Source organism: Corythoichthys intestinalis, chromosome 19 (assembly GCF_030265065.1).
Source record: "Corythoichthys intestinalis isolate RoL2023-P3 chromosome 19, ASM3026506v1, whole genome shotgun sequence".
Classification (NCBI taxonomy): domain Eukaryota; kingdom Metazoa; phylum Chordata; class Actinopteri; order Syngnathiformes; family Syngnathidae; genus Corythoichthys; species Corythoichthys intestinalis.
The window spans coordinates 25,522,051-25,544,503 of record NC_080413.1 but is presented as its reverse complement, the minus strand read 5'-3'; the positions used below and the strand labels follow the sequence as shown (position 1 = coordinate 25,544,503).

At 38.6% G+C, this 22,453-nt stretch overlaps 1 protein-coding gene across 13 annotated transcripts in view; it reads left to right on the top strand.

Moving 5' to 3' along the window:
• max (myc associated factor X) overlaps nt 1-22,453 on the top strand; it is a 28,784-nt gene that overhangs the window by 4,385 nt on the left and 1,946 nt on the right. For 8 of the 13 annotated variants that reach the window (XM_057822592.1, XM_057822597.1, XM_057822598.1 and 5 more), the window contains 2 exons: nt 13,950-14,090; nt 18,205-18,343. In XM_057822592.1, coding sequence (XP_057678575.1) covers nt 13,950-14,090; nt 18,205-18,343 — 280 coding nt within the window. The remainder of the gene's footprint in view (nt 1-13,949; nt 14,091-18,204; nt 18,344-22,453) is intronic. The other 5 variants (XM_057822605.1, XM_057822603.1, XM_057822604.1 and 2 more) reach the window with 3 other exon arrangements.

Here is a 22,453-nt window from a genome sequence, read left to right as displayed (position 1 = left end):
GAAGTATGGGGGTGGGTCAGTTATGCTGTGGGGCTGTTTTGCTTCCAAAGGCCCTGGAAACCTTGTTAGGGTGTATGGCATCATGAATGCTTTGAAGTACCAGGACATTTTAAATCAAAATCTGTTGCCCTCTGCCTGAAAGCTGAAGATGGGTCGTCACTGGGTCTTTCAGCAAGACAATAACCCTAAATGTATGGCCAAATCTACACAGAAATGGTTCACTAGACACAAAATCAAGCTCCTCCCATGGCCATCTCAGTCCCCAGACCTTGTTTTGTTGGCAAAAGGGGGTTGTACAAAGTATTAACACCAGGGGTGCTAATAATTGTGACACACATTATTTGATGTCAAATAATTTTTTATTTATGTGGGATTTTTTTCCCCACTGAATAAATGCACTTGAATTGAAGGTTGGATCTTTTCCTTTTTTTCCATTGAGGTCCCATATTATTTGAAAAAATATATATATATTAGAAGCTAAAAAACACATCTTTTTCAGGGGTGCCAATAATTATGGAGGTCACTGTATTTTTGTTTTAGCAAAGCCATTGTAGTTCTGGATTATTTTGTTGCTTTTTAGCTATTAAAAAAATAAAAGATAAATATACAGTTGCACCTCTACATACACTGCTGGCCAAAAGTATTGGCACCCCTGCAGTTCTGTCAGATAATGCTCAATTTATCCTAGAAAATGATTGCAATTACAAATGCTTTGGTAGTAATATCTTCAGGTGGGGTTGAGATTTTACCTTCTCTTTTAATGTTTTGTTTTTGCCATCAACTGCGGCGGACAGTAGGCGTGTTGTGTTGCACAAGTTCTGAGATAAGGTGACAATTTTAACTTGTAAAGACTGGCAAACGGAGGTCGGAGGAGGATCGTCGAGATCGTAAACATTCTACGGCCAAACTGTTGAGCCAGTTCACTGATGCGCTTCCAACGCTTATATTTTTCTGTCATTTCATCTTCATTTCAATGCTAGGCATCACCTTTTTCCTTTTTTCACTACCTGTGCTAGCCTTCTTGAAACCTGTGTTCATTTCTCTCACAAGAAAATCCGCCATGCGTCGGTCTGCAGCACTGTCATGTCTTTGTATTTTGAGCATGTCGTCGGATGTAGGAACAAATGGCGAGTCAAATTTTACGTCAGATGTCGAAAAGATCGTATGTGGAGGTACCACTGTATATATTTTAATTAAAAACCCGAACCTTTTTACCTGATGTCGATCCCCTGCAAAATGGCCCTGTCTTTTCTGATTATGTGATCGGGTCGGGGACATTCCTATTTGAGCACACCTGGTTATCACGCTGCATCTTCCAAATGTGAGAAAAAAAATACACATATAAGCCTCACCTGACTGTAGGCAACAAGTGTTTCCCTTCAAATATACGATATGAGCGTGGAAAGGTTGTTCAAAATTCTCTGTATTAATCATATTAACAACAACACGTCGAGTTGCGTCCTCATTCATTTGCAGCTGCCTTGCAGCTGTCTCAGAGTTAGAGCTTGAGATCACAAATGTACTTAAATTTTATCATGTCACTACAATTAATGATGAAGTATAAAATAAAATTCACTTCACCGTGCTTCTTGGCTTGAAGCAGACTGAACAAGCTTAAAAAGCTGTTGGTAACTCGGGGCTAATAGCGGTCCGTACTCGCTGTATCATAGCAGCTTTGTTGTAGCACAATGTGAATGACGGTTCTGTCAAACTGCTCATGTCTAGCCTCAAGTTATTCTTCAGCAATGGCACCAAGGATTGGAGGGAGGCTCTGTCAACAATTAAATTTCCAGTGGTCGATTTAAACGGCTATCCAAACTTAATATGTCTATTCAAATCTGTCTTGCCACTAATGGTTAGCTTTAAATCATTCTTCTGTTGTAGGACCAAGCATTAGAACTTTTTATGGAGACAGACTACGTTGTGTTGTTGGAACTCCAATCTGAATTTCGTTGTTATCCTGACGATGACAAATAAACCCTGAATCTGAAGCATCAGATGGAACGCTAATTGTTTTTGAAATCCCAAGAGTATTTGATGAAGATCACTAAAATGATTGGCGGCGCTTGCAACCAAGAGCAGTGTTACAAAATTTGAATAAGCATTCTTCTAAATTATATCCAACCACCCATTGTTAGCCTTAAATTTCTCCCCTGTATTGGCACCAATCACATACTCTTGACGACAAGTAGTCATGTATCTGTAAAAAGATAAACAACCGGAGCCTCAGTTAAAGCTATAAATTCGAAACAAAGCTAAAGGTGTATTCATCAAATATACTACGAGCGAGCATTGCTAAACTGACCAACGAAAAATGTCATTGGACAATGTTACACTTAGGCTACTCAGTAGAGACCCTGAATGGACCCAAAGTGGCATAATCACAATGACACGCTGGGGCCACTAAGCAAAATGTGATGGAGGGAAACATTTGGTTTAGAAAATTCATATATCAGACTCTTCAGACATCCGCCTTGGAGTATTCATAAGTCAGACCTTTCAAACATATCATTTTCGTTGTAGAGGTTAGTAGAAGTAAATATGACACGGAGTTGTTGTAATGTCTTTTGTTGACACCTGGAATTGACTGTAAAACCTTTATGAGTAACTGAAAAACATCTGTCTTAGGTTTTTTTCCATAGACTATAATGACATAGTGGTACTCTACGTGTAAAACCATCTTTGATTGAGGGTTAGTGGAAAGAAAAGTCATTAAAAATAATTTTGCCACTTTATAAAATTAACAACTCTATTTCCACCTCCAATTAAAGCTCTATGACAGTGTTACTGTAGAATTTGAAATTTTACTATAGTAAATTGCAAGCATAACAGTAACTACATCAAAATATTGACTAGCACAAAATGTCCTATCCCTTTGGTTGCCAGAATACCGTGCCGCATTGAAGAACCTGCACGAAACAAAACTTTAAGCGGCAAGTGACAAGTCCCCTGCAGAAGGTACAGTGGGGCAAATAAGTATTTAGTCAACCACTAATTGTGCAAGTTCTCCCACTTGAAAATATTAGTGAGGCCTGTAATTGTCAACATGGGTAAACCTCAACTATGAGAGACAGAATGTGGGGGAAAAAAACCCCAGAAAATCACATTGTTTGATTTTTAAAGAATTTATTTGCAAATCATGGTGGAAAATAAGTATTTGGTCAATACCAATAATTCATCTCAATACTTTATTATGTACCCTTTGTTGGCAATAACGGAGACCAAACGTTTTCTGTAACTCTTCACAAGGTTTTCACACACTTGCTGGTATTTTGGCCCATTCCTCCTTGCAGATATCCTCTAGAGCAGTGATGTTTTGGGGCTGTCGTTAGGCAAAACGGACTTTCAACTCCCTCCTCACCCCGTGGCGTCAAAATTAAAACAAGAACGGGGAGCAAAAATCCCAGAACCACACGGGGGGACCTAGAGAATGACCTACAGAGAGCTGGGACCACAGATTAATAAAGGCTACTATCAGTAACACAATGCGCCGCCAGGGACTCAAAGCCTGCACTGCCAGACGTGTCCCCCTGCTGAAGAAAGTACACGTCCAGGTCCGTTTGCGGTTCGCTAGAGAGCATTTGGATGATCCAGAAGAGGACCGGGAGAATGTGTTATGGTCAGATGAAACCAAAATAGAACTTTTTGGTAGAAACACAGGTTCTCGTGTTTGGAGGAAAAAGAATACTGAATTGCACCATACCCACTGTGAAGCATGGGGGTGGAAACATCATGCTTTGGGGCTATTCTTCTGCAAAGGGACCAGGACGACTGATCTGTGTAAAGGAAAGAATGAATGGGGCCACGTATCGAGAGATTTTGAGACGTGGCTGGGTCTTTCAGCATGACAATGATCCCAAACACACAGCCAGGGCAACAAAGGAGTGGCTTCATAAGGAGCATTTTAAGGTCCTGGAGTGGCCTAGCCAGTCTCCAGATCTCAACCCCATGGAAAATCTGTGGAGGGATTTAAAAGTCTGTGTTGCCCAACGAAGCCCCAAAACATCACTGCTCTAGAGTAGATCTGCATAGAGGAATGGGCCAAAATACCAGCAACAGTGTATGAAAAGCTTGTGAAGAGTTACAGAAAACGTTTGGCCTCCGTTATTGCCAACAAAGGGTACATAACAAAGTATTGAGATGAACTTTTGGTATTGACCAAATACTTATTTTCCACCATTATTTGCAAATAAATTCTTTAAAAATCAAACAATGTGATTTTCTGTTTTTTTTCCCCACATTCTGTCTCTCATGGTTGAGGTTTACCCATGTTGACAATTACAGGCATCTTTAATATTTTCAAATTTCAAGTGGGAGAATTTGCACAATTAGTGGTTGACGTAATACTTATTTGCCCCACTGTATCTTATTTTTAATTTTCATGCAGATGTTTTCAATGTGTTAATGCTAAATTTTAGTGATGACGATTAAAGGAGCCGTAATACGAGGTCCATGTTAGTCACCATGACTGAAGTGAGAGAGTAATGCATTGACGGCATCCACAAAAGACGATTTAATTGCTTCATCCATTTTAATTTCAATTACCAACTAACTATATGCAAGCGGAAAGACTATCTTTGCCCCAGTCAATGGATCCACATGCTAAATAACGTAAGCACAACAACGCCAAATGAACGCATAACCTTGTTTTGCTTCTGTTGTTGTTTTGATTCCTTTGAGATTTGTAACGACATTTTTTTCTTGAGTGGTAGACCTAATTCAGGATCTTTGTCAAAGTTGACGCAGGCTGAGTTTACGGGGTGTACAGAGCTATGGCAACCCTGACAAAGACTGGAAACTGGTCTTGTGATTGGCTGATGATGAACATGGAAACAAAACAAATTTGTGTCGGGTAAATCATCTTTTAAAATGGGAAAATCTCGGTTTAACCTTTGAGATTAATTTTAGAATTGTTTGCAAAAATCATGTTTCTTTCGTGTCTATTGAAATATGGCCATTTCATGAATAGTTGAAGTGCAAATTCTACATTGTGCACCTTTAATAAAATCGTGAAGTTTTAATCGTTTGTAGTGAACAAAATTTTTCATCAATGTGTCCCAGTCAGTCAGGAAGCAACACAATGTTGTTTTGGTTTGTTGTTGGGGCTGCCATTTCCACGCTGTCTCAGGGACATACACTCATGGACTGTGTAAAAATCATCCAGTAGGGAAGAAGCTGTCCTCCATTTCACCCATCTGGTATAACTGTGCTGTGCACTTCACGAGGTATGATTAGAATTGAGAGAGCAACTCACCTAGCATGTGGTAGGTACCTGGTTTTATGCCACAAATAATGGCGGTACTGTAATTGGACACCTGTTTGTCATAATGACAAATGTGCTGAGCCACAATGCAGTACCAGTCTCATCTTTAGTGGCACAAAGCACAATGGCTTCCAGAAATCATTATTTGGACAATTTAGTCATCCATCTAGTACTTACCTTCAGTACTTTTATTCTTTGACCTTATCCATCATCCACTTACCATTTTTAGTGCAAAATGTTGAACTACGCTCTACTTAAGTTTTTAAAAAATCTAAGTTAAAATACAAGAAAAATTAAGTTGGAAAAAATAATTGATAATAATTGAGTTCGGACAATATGGGGATAGTCATGCTTTTTTTAAATTATTTATTTTTTTATTAAAAAAAAATAATGCCTAAAGGCCTGGTCATAGGTGTGTCATCATCCATGAGCCACTTGATTGAAGCCGACGGTGTGCTTGTTAGTGCTTGTCCACCATGAACAGTTCTAAGTTCTTTTGAGGAAGAATTTAATCCAAGCACACCTAAAATATTAACTAAAACGAGATAATTTAGGTTAGAAAAATGTTAATTTGTTTAAAACTTGACACCAATGTACATTTAGAGCCTACAATTTTCTTAGACGTTTTAGGAGTGTGCTATTTATTGTAAACTATTTGAAAACACTACTTTGGGTCATTTTGCGTAAGTGGAGACACTCCATTGTATATGCCTACCTGTTCAAAGATATGGTAAATGTTTGTATAGGCCATATGTACTGTATAACAATAAAAGAAAAATAAGGCAGTATCTGAGCTTGCTTTGTTGCTGTGTGCATGCCCTTCAAAAACTTGTATCGTACTGCGAGCAATAATTTACCGTTATTTTCGATGTTTTATTTGCATAGCTTACATTTAGGGGAGTGACTTGTTCTGAATATTCACTTCAAACTAGGGCTGTCAAACGATTAAAATTTTTAATCGAGTTAATCACAGCTTGAAAATTAATCGTAATTAATCGCAATTCAAACCATCTATATGCCATATTTTTCTGTAAATTATTGTTGGAATGGAAAGATAAGACACAAGACGGATATACATTCAGCATACTGTACATAAGTACTGTATTTCTTATAACAATAAATCAACAAGATGGCATTAACATTAACATTCTGTTAAAGCGATCCATGGATAGAAAGACTTGTAGTTCTTAAAAGATAAATGTAAAGCAATCTATGGATAGAAAGACTTGTAGTTCTTAAAAGATAAATGTTAGTACAAGTTATAGAAATTTTATATTGAACCCCTCTCAATGTTTTCGTTTTAATAAAATTTATAAAATTTTTAATCAAAAACTAGTAGCTCGCCATTGTTGATGACAATAATTACACAATGCTCATTTTGCTGAAACCCATAAAATCAGTCGCACCCAAGCGCCAGCAGAGGACGACAAAACACAAAAAAACACAAGTAACAAGTTGACATGATACTATGCTGTCATTTTAATCTGTTTGAGCGGGGCATGTGCGTTAATTGCGTCAAATATTTTAATGTGATTAATTTAAAAAATTACCGCCAGGTTAACGCGATAATTTTGACAGCCCTACTTTAAACATAATGTTGATAAAACGAACATGGGTAAATCAACGCCATGGCTTTAAACCACCACATGAAGAAAACCCTTGTAAACTTCCCATTTCTGTTTTAATTGCATTAGTAATTGTATGTCATTGTACAATTTATTGTTCCTTTGTGCCATATAGTACAATGACTTTAATGTACCGTAGTTTTCAGCAATAAACTGCTAGTTATTTTGCCCTTACCTTGAACCGGGGTTTATAGTCCAGTGTGGGTAATGTAAAGATTTTTACAGGCTAAGGAGCTGCATGTGGACACCTGCGGCCATCTAGTCCAATGCGGCTTCTATGTGAACAATGCAGTTTTGTTAAAAAATTGGGTGGGTGCGGCTTGCAGTTAGGTGTGCCTTATGGTATGAAAGTTACAGTATTTCATTTAACTTTTAAAATTTATTCTGAAAAAATGTCACTGAACCACATTAACAACGACGAAATCTTGATTAATAAATGCCAAAATTTGAATCATTGTCATTCCCATTGATTTAACCATCGCCAGCAGACCAGAGCTATCACCATTCTCCGAGTTCCCCCCCACTCACGCCTTTACACCAAATATTATAACACAAATAAGGACACCAATTCAGTCTACTGCCAAGCATTTACTGCACCATCCATATTGCAAGCTGGTAGCTGATTCATAAATTGATGTAAAGGGCGATCATGTAAATTGTGAGTTGATGTTATTACTTCAAAATCTAAATTGGTTCTCAAGGTTGTTACTTGTTAGTTAGGAAAACGGTGGACAAATGAAACAAGTTCTTATGCTGTGAAAAGATGCAATTGACTAAGAATGAAATTGAAAACCTCTATAGCAGGAAGCAAGTTGACCCCAATACTGTTTGTAGTCTTTCTGGCTAACACGCAGCACCTCAATGAGGCTCAAACCCAAGACTTCAAATCATATGATGACGTGCTGTGGTCAGCTTCACATGCTTTTCACTTCCCTACAATGGATTTATTATTTGTGATGCACGTTAGTCTACGTGTTGTACCGTTTATCCTTAAAGCAGAAATGTTAACATTGCATGTGACACGCATCCGCACATACTGTAGATTCTTACATTTTGTACAATTTGGGGTTCGTTTACTTTTTGTCAAGCCACATACTTTTTGCTTGGTCGCTCTCTGTTAAGCCACACAGTCCCTAATTGACCACCGGCTTTAGCATAGCAAATCCCAGATTTTTTTTTTTCAACTCATGATTGATTTGCCGCCGTGCATTTGTACCCATGCACTTTGGGCAGCAATATTGTGCGCCTTTCTCTAAATAGGCAACAAATTGACTTAACTTGTCAAGTAATAGAGGGTTTGTTCCTGGGATAGAGTTGTGGAACTTGGCTTAAGTCTGAGTTTTACAGAATCAGAACATCAAAAAAAAACTTTGACTTCAAACTGCTGTTCCATTTTCTTAATTTCTTTCGATATGTTTTTTTTTTTTTTTTTTTTAAGATGCTTGCCCTCATTTTGAATCTTTTCTACCAGACCAGAGCTTGGTGAACCAGAGCTGAGTGCCAACTCAACCTAAACCTAAACCAATTTTGCATTCAAGGCGGAATTAACTCTTAAAATACCTCAAAACACCCTCCGTATTAAAAACCAATCCAAAAACGTATTATACGTCATTGTACTGTCCTCATCAAGACTTTGGAGCTAAGTCCTAGCTACACAGTCAGCTAATCTCCGAAATGACGATGTTAAACATCAGTGTGGTTTGCTGACTTTATTCAGAGGCTCGTGACATCAACACTTGCAAAATGAAACTACCGGTAAAATAAAATGAAATTAAATCAGTTTCATCTTCAATAACAGCAATTCAAATTTGTGTTTAAAAGTAGCTGCTGATACAGAAACAACAAATGACGAGCATGTATCAGTTAGCATCCGCACATCATCAAAAACAATCACATAAACTTGCCCCAGGTATTTGGCCACAATTGAAAACACACAATAAGCGGTACTAAAGGGGTTATATACGGCGATCGCCTCTGGATGCTTCACAAGCAACAAATGTGCGCGCAGGCTGTCACATATTCACTCAGCTGCTTACTCGTGTGCATATACCGTCACTGCCGTGTGTGGGGTGGGCGGGTGTGTAAATGCTGTCGTGTGCGGAAGTCCAACCTGCTCTACGCTTCCTGTGCCAAAATAAAAGCATGGATCACAAAACAAAAGTGAACATTAAAAAAAATAACGACGAGGCACAGGGGTCGTGAAGTCAAAATCGCGTAAGTCGGTCGCGTCGTAACACAGGGACTACCTGTATATCATGAAGTGCAGTTGTACCTCAACATACTATCACATAGGAATATGATCCTTTCGACATCTGACGTTAAATTTGACTCTCCATACTTGACATATGATGACATGCTCGAAATATGATTTATGACGGCCTCACAATTTCCCGCAAGACTAAGGCATGGCGCGGTTTCTTGTGAGAGAAATCAACCTGGGTCGCAAGAAGTTTAGTGCGGGTAGTGGAAAAAAAAAAACGCTTACCATTGAAATTAAGAAGAAAATGACGGAAAAATATGAGCGTGGTGTGCGTGTGAGTGAACTGGCTCGACAACACCGCTCACTGTCCCCCCACCTCCCCCACCACCAACAACAGAACATGAAAAGCAAAAGTAAATACCTCCCACTCTTCCGCACCTCTCTCTCTCTCACGTCACTCACATGGTGCGTTCAAGAACAGTATGCAAAACACAACTGACACATTAGAGCTCGATATTTTACATTATTATTACCGTATTGGCCTGAATATAAAACTGTGTTTTTTGCATTGAAATAAGACTGAAAAAGTGCGAGTCGTCTTCTATTCGGGGTCTAGACATTATACCCATTCACGACGCTAGATGGCGCCAGATATGATTGAAGCGAATGCTGAACTTGAGGAGTAATGTTCTGTCATGACAGATCTCAGCTACTGTCAAGTTTAACCAGTTGGCATGATTTTATTACAATGTTTTTCCTTATTCAGATTTGTTTCAAGACTACAGTTACAGACCCCACTTTGATGGTTAATGCAGTTATTGCAATTTTGTTGTTTTATCACAATAGATTGGTTTATTTAAATTTCAAAAACCAGACGCCATTCATTTACGAATGTGATTGCATTTTAGTTTACATATTTAAATGTTCAGATATTAATATCTGAATGAGGAAAAATAACATGCTTTTTCTCTCAAATATATTGTTTTAATTAGGGTTGTTTTGATCATGTTTTTTTGCTCCCTATCCGATCCCGATCGTTTTAGTTTGAGTATCTGCCGATCCTGATATTTCCCGATCCGATTGCTTTTTTTTGTTCCCGATTCAATTCCAATCATTCCCGATAATTTTTCCCGATCATATACATTTTGGCAATGCATTAAGAAAAAAATGAATAAAACTCGGACGAATATATACAGTGCCTTGCAAAAGTATTCGGCCCCCTTGAATCTTGCAACCTTTCGCCACATTTCAAGCTTCAAACATAAAGATATGAAATTTAATTTTTTTTGTCAAGAATCAACAACAAGTGGGACACAATCGTGAAGTGGAACAACATTTATTGGATAATTTAAACTTTTTTAACAAATAAAAAACTGAAAAGTGGGGCGTGCAATATTATTCGGCCCCTTTACTTTCAGTGCAGTAAACTCACTCCAGAAGTTCAGTGAGGATCTCTGAATGATCCAATGTTGTCCTAAATGACCGGTGATGATAAATAGAATCCACCTGTGTGTAATCAAGTCTCCGTATAAATGCACCTGCTCTGTGATAGTCTCAGGGTTCTGTTTAAAGTGCAGAGAGCATTATGAAAACCAAGGAACACACCAGGCAGGTCCGAGATACTGTTGTGGAGAAGTTTAAAGCCGGATTTGGATACAAAAAGATTTCCCAAGCTTTAAACATCTCAAGGAGCACTGTGCAAGCCATCATATTGAAATGGAAGGAGCATCAGACCACTGCAAATCTACCAAGACCCGGCCGTCCTTCCAAACTTTCTTCTCAAACAAGGAGAAAACTGATCAGAGATGCAGCCAAGAGGCGCATGATCACTCTGGATGAACTGCAGAGATCTACAGCTGAGGTGGGAGAGTCTGTCCATAGGACAACAATCAGTCGTACACTGCACAAATCTGGCCTTTATGGAAGAGTGGCAAGAAGAAAGCCATTTCTCAAAGATATCTTGTTTAAAGTTTGCCACAAGCCACCTGGGAGACACACCAAACATGTGGAAGAAGGTGCTCTGGTCAGATGAAACCAAAATTGAACTTTTTGGCCACAATGCAAAACGATATGTTTGGCGTAAAAGCAACACAGCTCATCACCCTGAACACACCATCCCCACTGTCAAACATGGTGGTGGCAGCATCATGGTTTGGGCCTGCTTTTCTTCAGCAGGGACAGGGAAGATGGTTCAAATTGACGGGAAGATGGATGCAGCCAAATACAGGAACATTCTGGAAGAAAACCTGTTGGTATCTGCACAAGACCTGAGACTGGGACGGAGATTTATCTTCCAACAGGACAATGATCCAAAACATAAAGCCAAATCTACAATGGAATGGTTCAAAAATAAACGTATCCAGGTGTTAGAATGGCCAAGTCAAAGTCCAGACCTGAATCCAATCGAGAATCTGTGGAAAGAGCTGAAGACTGCTGTTCACAAACACTCTCCATCCAACCTCACTGAGCTCGAGCTGTTTTGCAAGGAAGAATGGGCAAGAATGTCAGTCTCTCGATGTGCAAAACTGATACAAAACATATCCCAAGCGACTTGCAGCTGTAATTGGAGCAAAAGGTGGCGCTACAAAGTATTAACGCAAAGGGGCCGAATAATATTGCACGCCTCACTTTTCAGTTTTTTATTTGTTAAAAAAGTTTAAATTATCCAATAAATTTTGTTCCACTTCACGATTGTGTCCCACTTGTTGTTGATTCTTGACAAAAAATTAAAATTTTATATCTTTATGTTTGAAGCCTGAAATGTGGCGAAAGGTTGCAAGGTTCAAGGGGGCCGAATACTTTTGCAAGGCACTTTACATTCAACATACAGTACATAAGTACTGTATTTGTTTATTATGACAATAAATCCTCAAGATGGCATTTACATTATTAACATTCTTTCTGTGAGAGGGATCCGCGGATAGAAAGACTTGTGACTTTGTATATTGTGACTAAATATCGCCATCTAGTGTATTTGTTGAGCTTTCAGTAAATGATACTGTAAACATGCCCAAATGCATGATGGGAAGTGGAACCATGACTGTGCGTAGTGCTACCAATTGATATATCTTCTCTGCGTTGGGAAGTAACATAAAGTGTTAAGAAAAAGATGAATTGCTACTTTGCTTCCCCACATTGCTTCCCATGATATTACTATTCGTAGGGAGAGGGATTGTAAGGCTTTAGACAATTAAAACAAGGCTGCCAAAATTCACTCTACTCATTTTATGCTGCCTTTTATCTCTCTATGTAGGTAAAACGGCGCCATTACAGATTGAGCACGACAATGCGTGAGTGGGTCGTGCAGCGCATGCATTAATTGTATTAAATATTTTAACGTGATACACTTTTTAAAAAAATTACCGTCGTTATCAGGAAAAATTTGATAACCCTACCTTAAGCCTAAACTAAAGACTCTGGATGAGTGTAACATATTATGTCTGTCACGTTAAATACAATTAGAAACGATTTAATTAAAAAAAAATAAATAAATAAAAAAAAAATATATATATTAAAAAAAGGCATGGCCGATATTTTTTTGCCGATTCTGATACTTTGAAAATGACGTGATCGGGGGACATCTCTAGTTTTAATCATTTGTTTCAGATGTACTGTAGTTATTCTGTATAAAAATTTGGTGTTCAAAAAGTCTTTTTTCAAACTTGAGTCTTGGAAAAAGAGGGGGTCGTCTTATAATCAGGGCCGTCTTATATTAGGGCCAATACGGTACTTGTATTATATCATTAATCCGATTTGTATTTATAATTCATGTTTCGATATGTGTAATTGCTATTAGTAATTGTACCTGCAGCATTTATTAAGGATTAAGCATAGGTTTTTGGGCTTTGGAACGAATTAATCGGATTAAAATGTATTCTTATGGGAAAATCCCGCTCGACATACTACCATTTCGACTTATATAAACCAGGTCCTGGAATGAATTGAATTTGTATGTAGAGGTACCATTGTACTTAACACCAAAAAATGGGTAAGTGGGTTCATGGACACTGTTAAACTGCTGTCCTTTCTCCAACCACAATATCAGTGTGTGTTAGTCTGGTTCTGAGAATTTTGTTTTAGCTACAATTTGGATTCACTGCTCAGTTTCTTTTAAAGCCATTATACAAGCACCACTTATTGTTTGAATTGGTGTTTTTGATGTGTTTTGTACTTGATGTTGTGGGGTTTGTATGGCTACCACAGCCACATCTCCCAGACTTCAGCTTAGATCATATTAATACCCTTATTCAGCATGTGGACAAGTGTTTAGCATGATGCACTCACTGTTCTGAGGTTTGAAGCCTGAATGGGGTTCTCATGTTCCCTTCGTCTTTTGCCCGCTTTCCCAAAACATGCATGCTAGGTTCTTCCCCATTGGTATAAATGTCAGTATGATTGGTTTTCTATTTGTACACCGAAATTAGTTAGCACTGACCAATTCAGTGTTTATCCTGCTTCCAGGCTAGGAACAGCTGGGATACAGCTCAACATCACTGTTAAAAAATATCAGCGATACAGAAAATCAAGCAGTGCATGGGAGTGTTTCCCAATTTAAGTAAATTGCTTTGATAATACTGAATGTGTGTTTCCAATTTTAATTATTAGAAAATCAAAATATTGAGCTCTTGTTCATTAATAATAAGTCGGCCCCAGCTTGTTATCCCCATCTGTCGCTGTGGTAATTTTCCATGTTAGTACTAATAGAAAAATTATGAAGAAAAAAAAATACACCCACTCTAAAGTACAATGCTGTTGCCTAAAGGCCGAGTAGCACTCGGCAGCAGGCAGGTTTGCGTCGTGCTGTCCTCTACCCACGCTGCCGCGCTGCCGGGCTGAAGGCCTTGTGACTCTCTCGTTGCAGGCAGACAAACGGGCACACCACAATGCGCTGGAGCGCAAGCGTAGGGATCACATCAAAGACAGCTTTCACAGCCTCCGTGACTCTGTGCCTGCCTTGCAGGGAGAAAAGGTTGGTAACAGTACTGGTGCACACCACAACAGCGTAAGAGAAATCTATTTTTTTCTTCATTATGTTTGTTCAATGTCACTTAAATTATGGGAGACATGGTAATAATTTGATGGAAAAGAGCAGTAGATATTGAGAGCCATATGCATGTATGAGTGGGGAGCAGATGGTGGAAGCTTCATGTCGAACTGCTTGGACAAGCGTCAGGAAGTTATTACGAGTGAATGTCGCTGCTGTCTTCCTGTTTTGACATCCGTGACATGGAGAACGTTGCTAGAGCGTCCCTCCCCTAGAAACCAGTTGGGTGGGTGGGTGTATAGCTAGGGGCTGGATGGTGTAGTGGGAGTCATGTTTGCTGTGGGAGCTGCCTCGCATGTCTCTGTAGGCCAGCACACAGCCAATGTGCTGAATGTTAGGGTAGAACCTAAGCTTAGTCCATGTCTATTGGGAGTTTATTGAAAATAAAAGCAAATAAATGAAAGAAAAATCTATATTCATTCAAACACATGATGTATTATTGCATACATGAAATTTATTTCCACATTGATTGCGCATTCAAAGCCTAAAAAGTTTAGATACAGATAAACAACAGTTGCTGCAACTTTAGGCATATATTGTATGTCAGGAGTAGGGGTATGACAAAATAGCAAAACGGTGATCTATCGTGATACTTTGTATCCTAAAAGGTTATCGATATGCTCCCGCCAAGAATCGAAATTTCATTTTTAAAAAGGTGTCACTGTTTAAAAAAAAAAAAAAAAAACTGAATGGCTGCCATTGATGGCGCTAGATGCCCAATCCATTTAGACTGGGAAAGACGAATGAACGACGTTGATTCATTTAAATCCATAGCATTCGCAACCAGAATTATAGATCGGTTGAATTTTTCCTTTTATCACAGATAAACATTTTAGGTTGTTTTATTTACCTGACATGTTTCACCGTGTACGTCATCCTTCATCAGAGTGTCACTGGTGTTGGTGTGACGCGTCTTTATCAGCTGATGAATGAAGGCGTGACTCACCTGTCAGATTTGACTGGCAAGTCACGCCCTCTGCTCTCCGTTCACTCTCTCAGGATGTTGGTCCAGGTCGTAGAGAGCATGAAAGCTCCCTTGTCCCTGTTGGTGGTCCTCAGGCCCCGCTTGCGAGGAAACACAACATAAACACACCTATCGAACCACACACAACACTCCACCAGATATCCATCCAAAGGACAAAATCCACCTAGAAAAACAAATGCTACTCCATATATGAAATTCCATGCAAATCATGCAATAAATCATACATCAGGATGACAGGGAGGAGCTTTATTACAAGGGGAAAAAAAGCACAAAAAGGAGTGTGAGAAGTAGACAGCAACAAGACAAACTAGCAATAAAAGAACAAGCACAACAGGAACACCACAAGTCAGCCATCACATGATGGACTGGGCAAACGCCAGATTCATCCACACCGTAGAAAACATATCAGCGCTAGATCAGGGAGGCCCTTGAAATCCGCAAGCGGGGCCCGAGGACTATCAACTGGCCGAGGGAGCTTTCGTGCTCTATACTACCTGGATCAACATCATGGAGGAGTGAACGGACAGCCAAAGGCGTGACTCACCAGTCAAATCTGACAGGTGAGTCACGCTTTCATTTATCAGCTGATGAAGATGCGTCACACCAACACCAGTGTCACTCTGATGAAGGAGGAAGTACAGGCCGAAACATGTCAGGAAAATAAAACAACCTAAAATGTTTGTTTGTGATCAAAGAAAAATGTAACAAACTTTCTGTTCATTTGAGGGCATCTGTTGAGTTTGAGTCACTACCTATTCATTTGAGGAGATTTTCGGGTCACTTCTTGTTCTGTAAGTCAAAATCAACAGCAAATGACCTGAAATGCCCCAAAATTAGTCATTGGCTGCCATTGACCACCATAGACGTCCAGTCCATTTGAAGTGGGAGGGATTCATTCGCTGCCACCCTCGCAGTTCAAACGATTTGAACGTCTACTCGTGAACTCAATTCACAGCAGAAGGAGGAAAAAAGTTTTTCTGTTTATTACTTGCATAATAAAATATTGGGGAATTATCCGGACCCATGTGTCCATAATTGTTATATTGCCATATCGTGAGATCATCGTTATCGTGAGCCTTGTATTGCAAATCTTATCGTATTGTGAGGTACCCAGAGGTTCCCACCCCTAGTCATGATATTAGTTATTAATAAAAACTGTTCAATCTGTAAAGCATAGTGATGAAAACAATGTGGACATAACCTTCATGTTGATAAAATATATCCTTTTAGGTGTGGACTTGGTCTTAGGACGATGTTAGATGATGGTGATATGTGTGGCTGGATTTACACGACACCCAATTCTGAGGATTCTGTAACACCACCTACTTTCATTCAAAACCTCAACCCCTAAAGTGGTATAAATAAGGCACATTAGAGGGACTTAAAGAAAGAAAAAATTTTTTTAGATATGTTATTGGAGTTACTATAATTGACACCTCTGTCACCATGTCTAAAATATATATTAGTTTTTGTTTTCAGTTAGTGTATATGCGGGTTTTGAGGTGTTTTCTTAAAGTTTGAAATTGGATATGGGTCACATTAAAGATGGCTTCATGATCTGCAGTGTAAATCCAGCCTTAAAGCAGAAGTTAAAAATGTTTGACATTAGGCTTAATCTTCGGGTTAGCAGGGGTTTAAGTAGTCGGTGGAGTTGATTTCAACAAATTTCATAGTTTGTTAGTTTCAGGGCTCCAGAGTGGCTAAGCTAGCGTGAGTCAATGGTCCCATTTTAGCATGTCGATAAAAAAGGAAATTAACAGATCTAACATAGTCCAATAAATTCCAAATGCAGATCATTGTTCCAAATATCGATGCGGCCAAAACAATGTCACACCAAACTGCGTAATGCGACCACAATAGATAGGAGCGCTTCGGCCACTCGTATTCATGCTGCATTTGAGGAAGGTGGGAAGTCGGATTTATCCCACTCGGATGGTACCTGTTGCGACTTCAAAGCGTTCCAAGCGAATGTAAACAGAGAGATGGCTGATCGCGACATTTTTTTTTTTTTTTTCATTTTGGCCATCAAAAGACATTTTGACCTCCAGCAAACCTGCCTTCTCGTAAGCGATCAAATAGTGGAGGAAAAACGACTGTTAATGTAAATAGCACAGACTGTAAAGTGCCTTCTTTTGTTTTATTATTGACAGTATTGACGGTATTGAAGAAATTCGTGAGGTCAGAGTACTATTTTTCCCCGACTTCGCAACGAGGGCCTCCCAGTTCGAGTGCCATTCCAATTATATTTTTCTTGGTCGGAGGTTGGAAAACTCCGACTTCCCACGTTCCTCAAATATAGCATCAGTCTACTGCGTCTTGGCTGAAGAACGGCAACATAGGGAAATGCTCATTTAGAGGCTGTGGAAACAGAAAAAATGGGCAAATTAAAGTTTCCACAAATTCCCTATGAAAAACAGGAGCAATATAAACTGTGGTTATTTGCTGCTGGCTACAACATAAACACACCGGTGGAAAAAAATATCACTACGCACTGCAGTTTGTTCCCTGCAAGGCTGCTGGATTACAAATGTTGCCATTCATACTACAATTATTGACATGCAATGGATGGTAAGTTTTAATAACTTTATCCTGAAAACATGGCAAACACTATTGATTGCATGGGTCCTTGGGGATTCTCATGCGTGCATATGTTTTTCATTGGCATGCTAAGATGGGACCGCTGACTCGCGCTAGCTCAGCCACTCCAGAACCCTGAAACTGACAAATAACTGACAAACTGCACAATTTTGTTGCAATCAACTCCGACTAATCAAACCTCCGCTAACTTGAAGATTAAGCCTAATGTAAAAAAAAAAATTCTTTACTTCCCCTTTAAACTTGTTTTGAAAATGTGTTGCAATGTGGATTCCTGAGACAATGTCATCTTAAGATACAGGAGTAAAACTGTAATTGATGGATAAAGTGACAATGCGACCAGTACTGCATACTGTTTGAGTGTTTTGGTTAAGAATATGCTCATTGTGTTTAGTCTTGTTGTGCTCATTAGTTAAAAAAATGTTTTTATGTGTTTAATGTGATGATTTCTTTGCACACACATCACTTCTCTTTTGCATGTGTCACTAACAGCAGTCTACCAAACAGGCGTCTCGAGCTCAAATCCTAGACAAAGCCACAGAGTACATCCAGTACATGAGACGAAAAAATCATACGCACCAGCAGGACATTGATGATTTGAAGAGACAGAATGCACTGCTGGAGCAGCAAGGTAAGAATTCACATGTTCCTCTCTGTCTTCACCTCTGTTGTGAGTCAACAGGATGTGGACTAGCTTAGTGAAATGATCACCAATGGCAGGTTGTCTTGTCTTCATACCCTGAGCGAGACAAATGTAACAGTAGGGCGCTTCTCTGCTTAAGGGCAGTTGGTCAGCGATAAGATGTTCTTTTTCAAAAGGTTCTCTTTTTGACTGTTTTTCAAATATTTTTGGGCCTCTGCACAGCAAGGAACTGCTCCTTACATGCCTGTGTTTTTTGAGCGCAACGATTAATCGATTAACTCGAGTAATTCGATCAGAAAAAAGATTCAAATTATATTTTGCTGCTTCGAGTGTTTTTTTTTTTTTTTTTTTTTTTAAATTCAAGCTGCGTTGTAATGGTTTGTTTTGAAAGTGTTTGCATTTAATTTTATTGATTTGGGTGGATACTGTCCTCTAGTGGCAGCAGTGAATATGACACAACTGGATTTAGTTTTATTGATTTGGGTGGATACACTGTCCTCTAGTGGCAGCAGTGAATATGGCACAACTAATTTCACATGGCTGTATCTACCTGCTCCCTGTTAAGATCAACATAAGTTTTTGTTTGAGCTAATGTTTTTTTTAATGCATTCGTAATTTAGTGTATAGGTATATTTAGCAGTTTTTGTGGGAATATGTGTTTGAACCATTTTTTCAGAGCGTTGTTAAAAAAAAATTTTTTTTTGAGCATTTAAACTAGCAGACTTTTGCTATGTAAGTTAGCCAATTGTTCTTTTATTTTTTTTTTTATACCGTTTGAGGCTCAACTCAGGTATTTTACTTTTTTATGTTTATTATCCGATTACTCGATTGTTCGAACTAACTAGTTCATCGATTAATCGACTACTACCAAAATAATCGATAGCTGCAGCCCTAGAGCAGTTCTCTGCCTATAAGCAGCTATCATAAAAGCATCTCCATATTTATTACATCTGTGACCCTGCACTGCGAATTTTAGTCTAATCCGTTATACAGTTATCGCAAAATTCTTTTTCTGATCTCGATGCAGTTTGGCCTCATCAACCCAAAATTTAGTCACTACTTCCATTTTGTTTGAGAATAATCCCTTTATTTGTTCTTGAGTTATCTCGAACAGACACAGACATGCAGAACAGAATACATAACTTTCACCCTTCGTAGGTTTCACCCACTGGTAGAAGTAACAGCAGGCATCTAGACATAGGAAACCGAATACATAACCCCTGCTTTGTAGAATTAATCTGCTGGCGTAGATCATCACATTGGAAATGTGGGAAATGAAGGATCGTCCAGAAATCGTAATGCTAGGAGTGTAAAGTCACCAATTTGATGACAATACAGTATCAGTTCTTGGACAACAGTACGATGTTTGCCAATAGTACAAAGTCTGCCACGATTCAAAACCAGTTACATTTTATCTATGGCAATTAAAAATATAAAGCAATATTGACATAATTGATAACTGTTGCTAAAACGATTAAGACATTTGGGGGAAAAAAACATACTTTTTAGATATCTAAAAGATATTGTTTTGTGTTTGTCACTTTGATTGTGTTGTTGATTAACCGATCGATATATTGATTTTATTGTATTTCATGACTATATAACATATCAATTCTTTGGACAATGATAACAAATTTCTGATTTTAAGTCTGCCTCGATTCTATACAAGGCCTTCGATCGATGTATCAATAAACCCCTGTAGTTTTGCTTAAGGCTGCAGCTTTCGATTATTTAGATAATCGATTAATCAGTTAGTTTGAATTCTGGAGTAACCTTAATACGAACATTTAAAGCTTTGCAGAATAAATTTTAGAATATGTAAAACAAGTGTTTATTCTTGCAATAACAATTATTTTGGCTTGCTAAGATTACGCTCTAAAGAGCATTAAATGCAAATACAAAAAAAAAAATTCCAAGTGTTTCTTTAAATTATGCGGGATTGCACTTTCATTTCACAAGAGAAATAAATGTCTAAAAATAAAGTAAAATACCTGATCCGAGTCTCAAACGATAAGGATTTATGTGCAACAAAACAATTGGCCAACTTGCAAACCAAAAGTCCGTTAGCCTAAATACGAGAAAATGCTTTTTTTTCCTTTTTTTTTTAAACCATTCTCTTAACAAACCATTCAAACATATATTCCCACAAAAAAAACCCAGCTGCTAATTATACTTCTAAACTAGATAACGAACGCATAAACAAACATTGGCTCAAACAAAAACATACCTTATGTTGGTCTTAACGGGGAGCAGCTGGATTCAGCCATGTTAGATGAGTTATGGCAAATTCACTGTTGCCACAAAAGGGCAGTGTATCCACCCAAATTCATAAAAATGCAACTTTCAAAACCATTACGTCACTCTAAACGAATCATCGAGGCAGCGAAATTCGATTCGAAGCATTTATTTTTTTTTTTTCATCGAATTACTCGAGTTAATCGATTAATCGTTGCAGCACCAGTTTTATTCACAAATGCGATAAATTGTTCCGTGTTTTCTAAGGGTGTAAAGGTACATGTATTTGTATTGAACCGTTTCGGTACGTGTTTCTCGGTTCGGAACGGACGCGTACCGAACGAGTTTCTGACGTAATGTAACCCTTACTTTTCGAGGCTGCGAGTCGATCGGGTTACAGTTTCTTTGTGTAGATTATATTTACTCCGTCTTCTGTACTATAATGAGTACCAACATGGTAGGACAATATAACCCAGAAACGTCAACGGCGCGACAACGTGGCCGCCGCGAGAACGCAATGAAACGCGGGCGTTAAAGTCAATCAGCCAATGCACACCAGTCGCAGTGTGGCCGCGTGTTAGACGCGTCCCAGAAGCGGCTCAACACGACGCACGCGAAAAGAACGGCAGTTTATTATTTGACGCGAGACGCGACCCTCCTGCGTTAATACTACTACCGGTAGCTAGGATCAGGCAGACCGGTGTTCTGTCAAAATTTTCTCCCTTATAAAATTTTGCTCCCAAAGCTTTTGTAGCGCTGAAAAAGCCATCTTTTACATTCAGTTGGACTCTCACAATGTTATCCAAAGGTGCTAACTAACCTAGATACATCATAAACATACATGTGCAGCACGAAAATGGCGTAAATTAATACTTAACGTGTATTAATTACTAACCATGTTAGTTTGCTGCTAACATGGTGGGATGTGTCTGAGAACTTTTCTACATGTCTTTCCATGATCAAACTTAAGTAAATATTCCTTTGTTTAAAGAAAGTTTGTAATGATTACTTTGGAATCGCTGCATTCGCTGCCATTTTTAATGTTACGCGCAAAACCGCAAGGTAGCAATTTTTGCAAAATTTGTCAGAACACCACAAGTTACTCGTGTGAAAATACGGTGGATCCGGTCGATTTTCAAACTAATATGCAATCGTAACCCACTTTTTGAGTCCATCAGATCTCTTGAGTTGTAGATCGGGGCACAGTTGACTTGTCTTTGTTGATTTACTGCTGTCTTCTCTGCTATAATAACAACCAACACGGCCCCGTGTTCAATACTCACATAGGAACTAAAGTTATACAACATAAAATATCCAATATAAATGAATACTACATCACATTTGTAAAATATAAACACGTAATAAAATAAATTGAAATGAGCTAAAACACCTGTAATTAAATAATAAGAATAATACACAGATCCTGCTTACACAATTACATGTATTAATTTCTGTGTGGTGCTTTAACTTGAGAAAATCCACCAATAAAGCTTTTGAAAACCGTTCATAAGAAAAAAAACATGATTCATTGAGGCATTTCATTTGTAAAATACATGTTAAAATATTTGTCATTGGGAATGGGATTGCTTTTCTCTTTAGCAAAGGACTTTTTTTCGTCTTTCTTTCTGAAAGAAAGCTGACCAATACGCGGGGTCTGAAAGGCAAATTGTTCTTGGATTATCTTTAAATACCTGCTACTTTTTGAGCAGAATTCTAGCTTTGTACAGGCTAATGTTCCTATTGTTGAAAGCACAAAGGTGTGTAATAAACAACAAGCACATTTATATTTTGCATTTTGTTTTCTTACTGTACCGAAAATGAACCGAACCGTGACCTCAAAACCGAGGTACGTACCGAACCGAG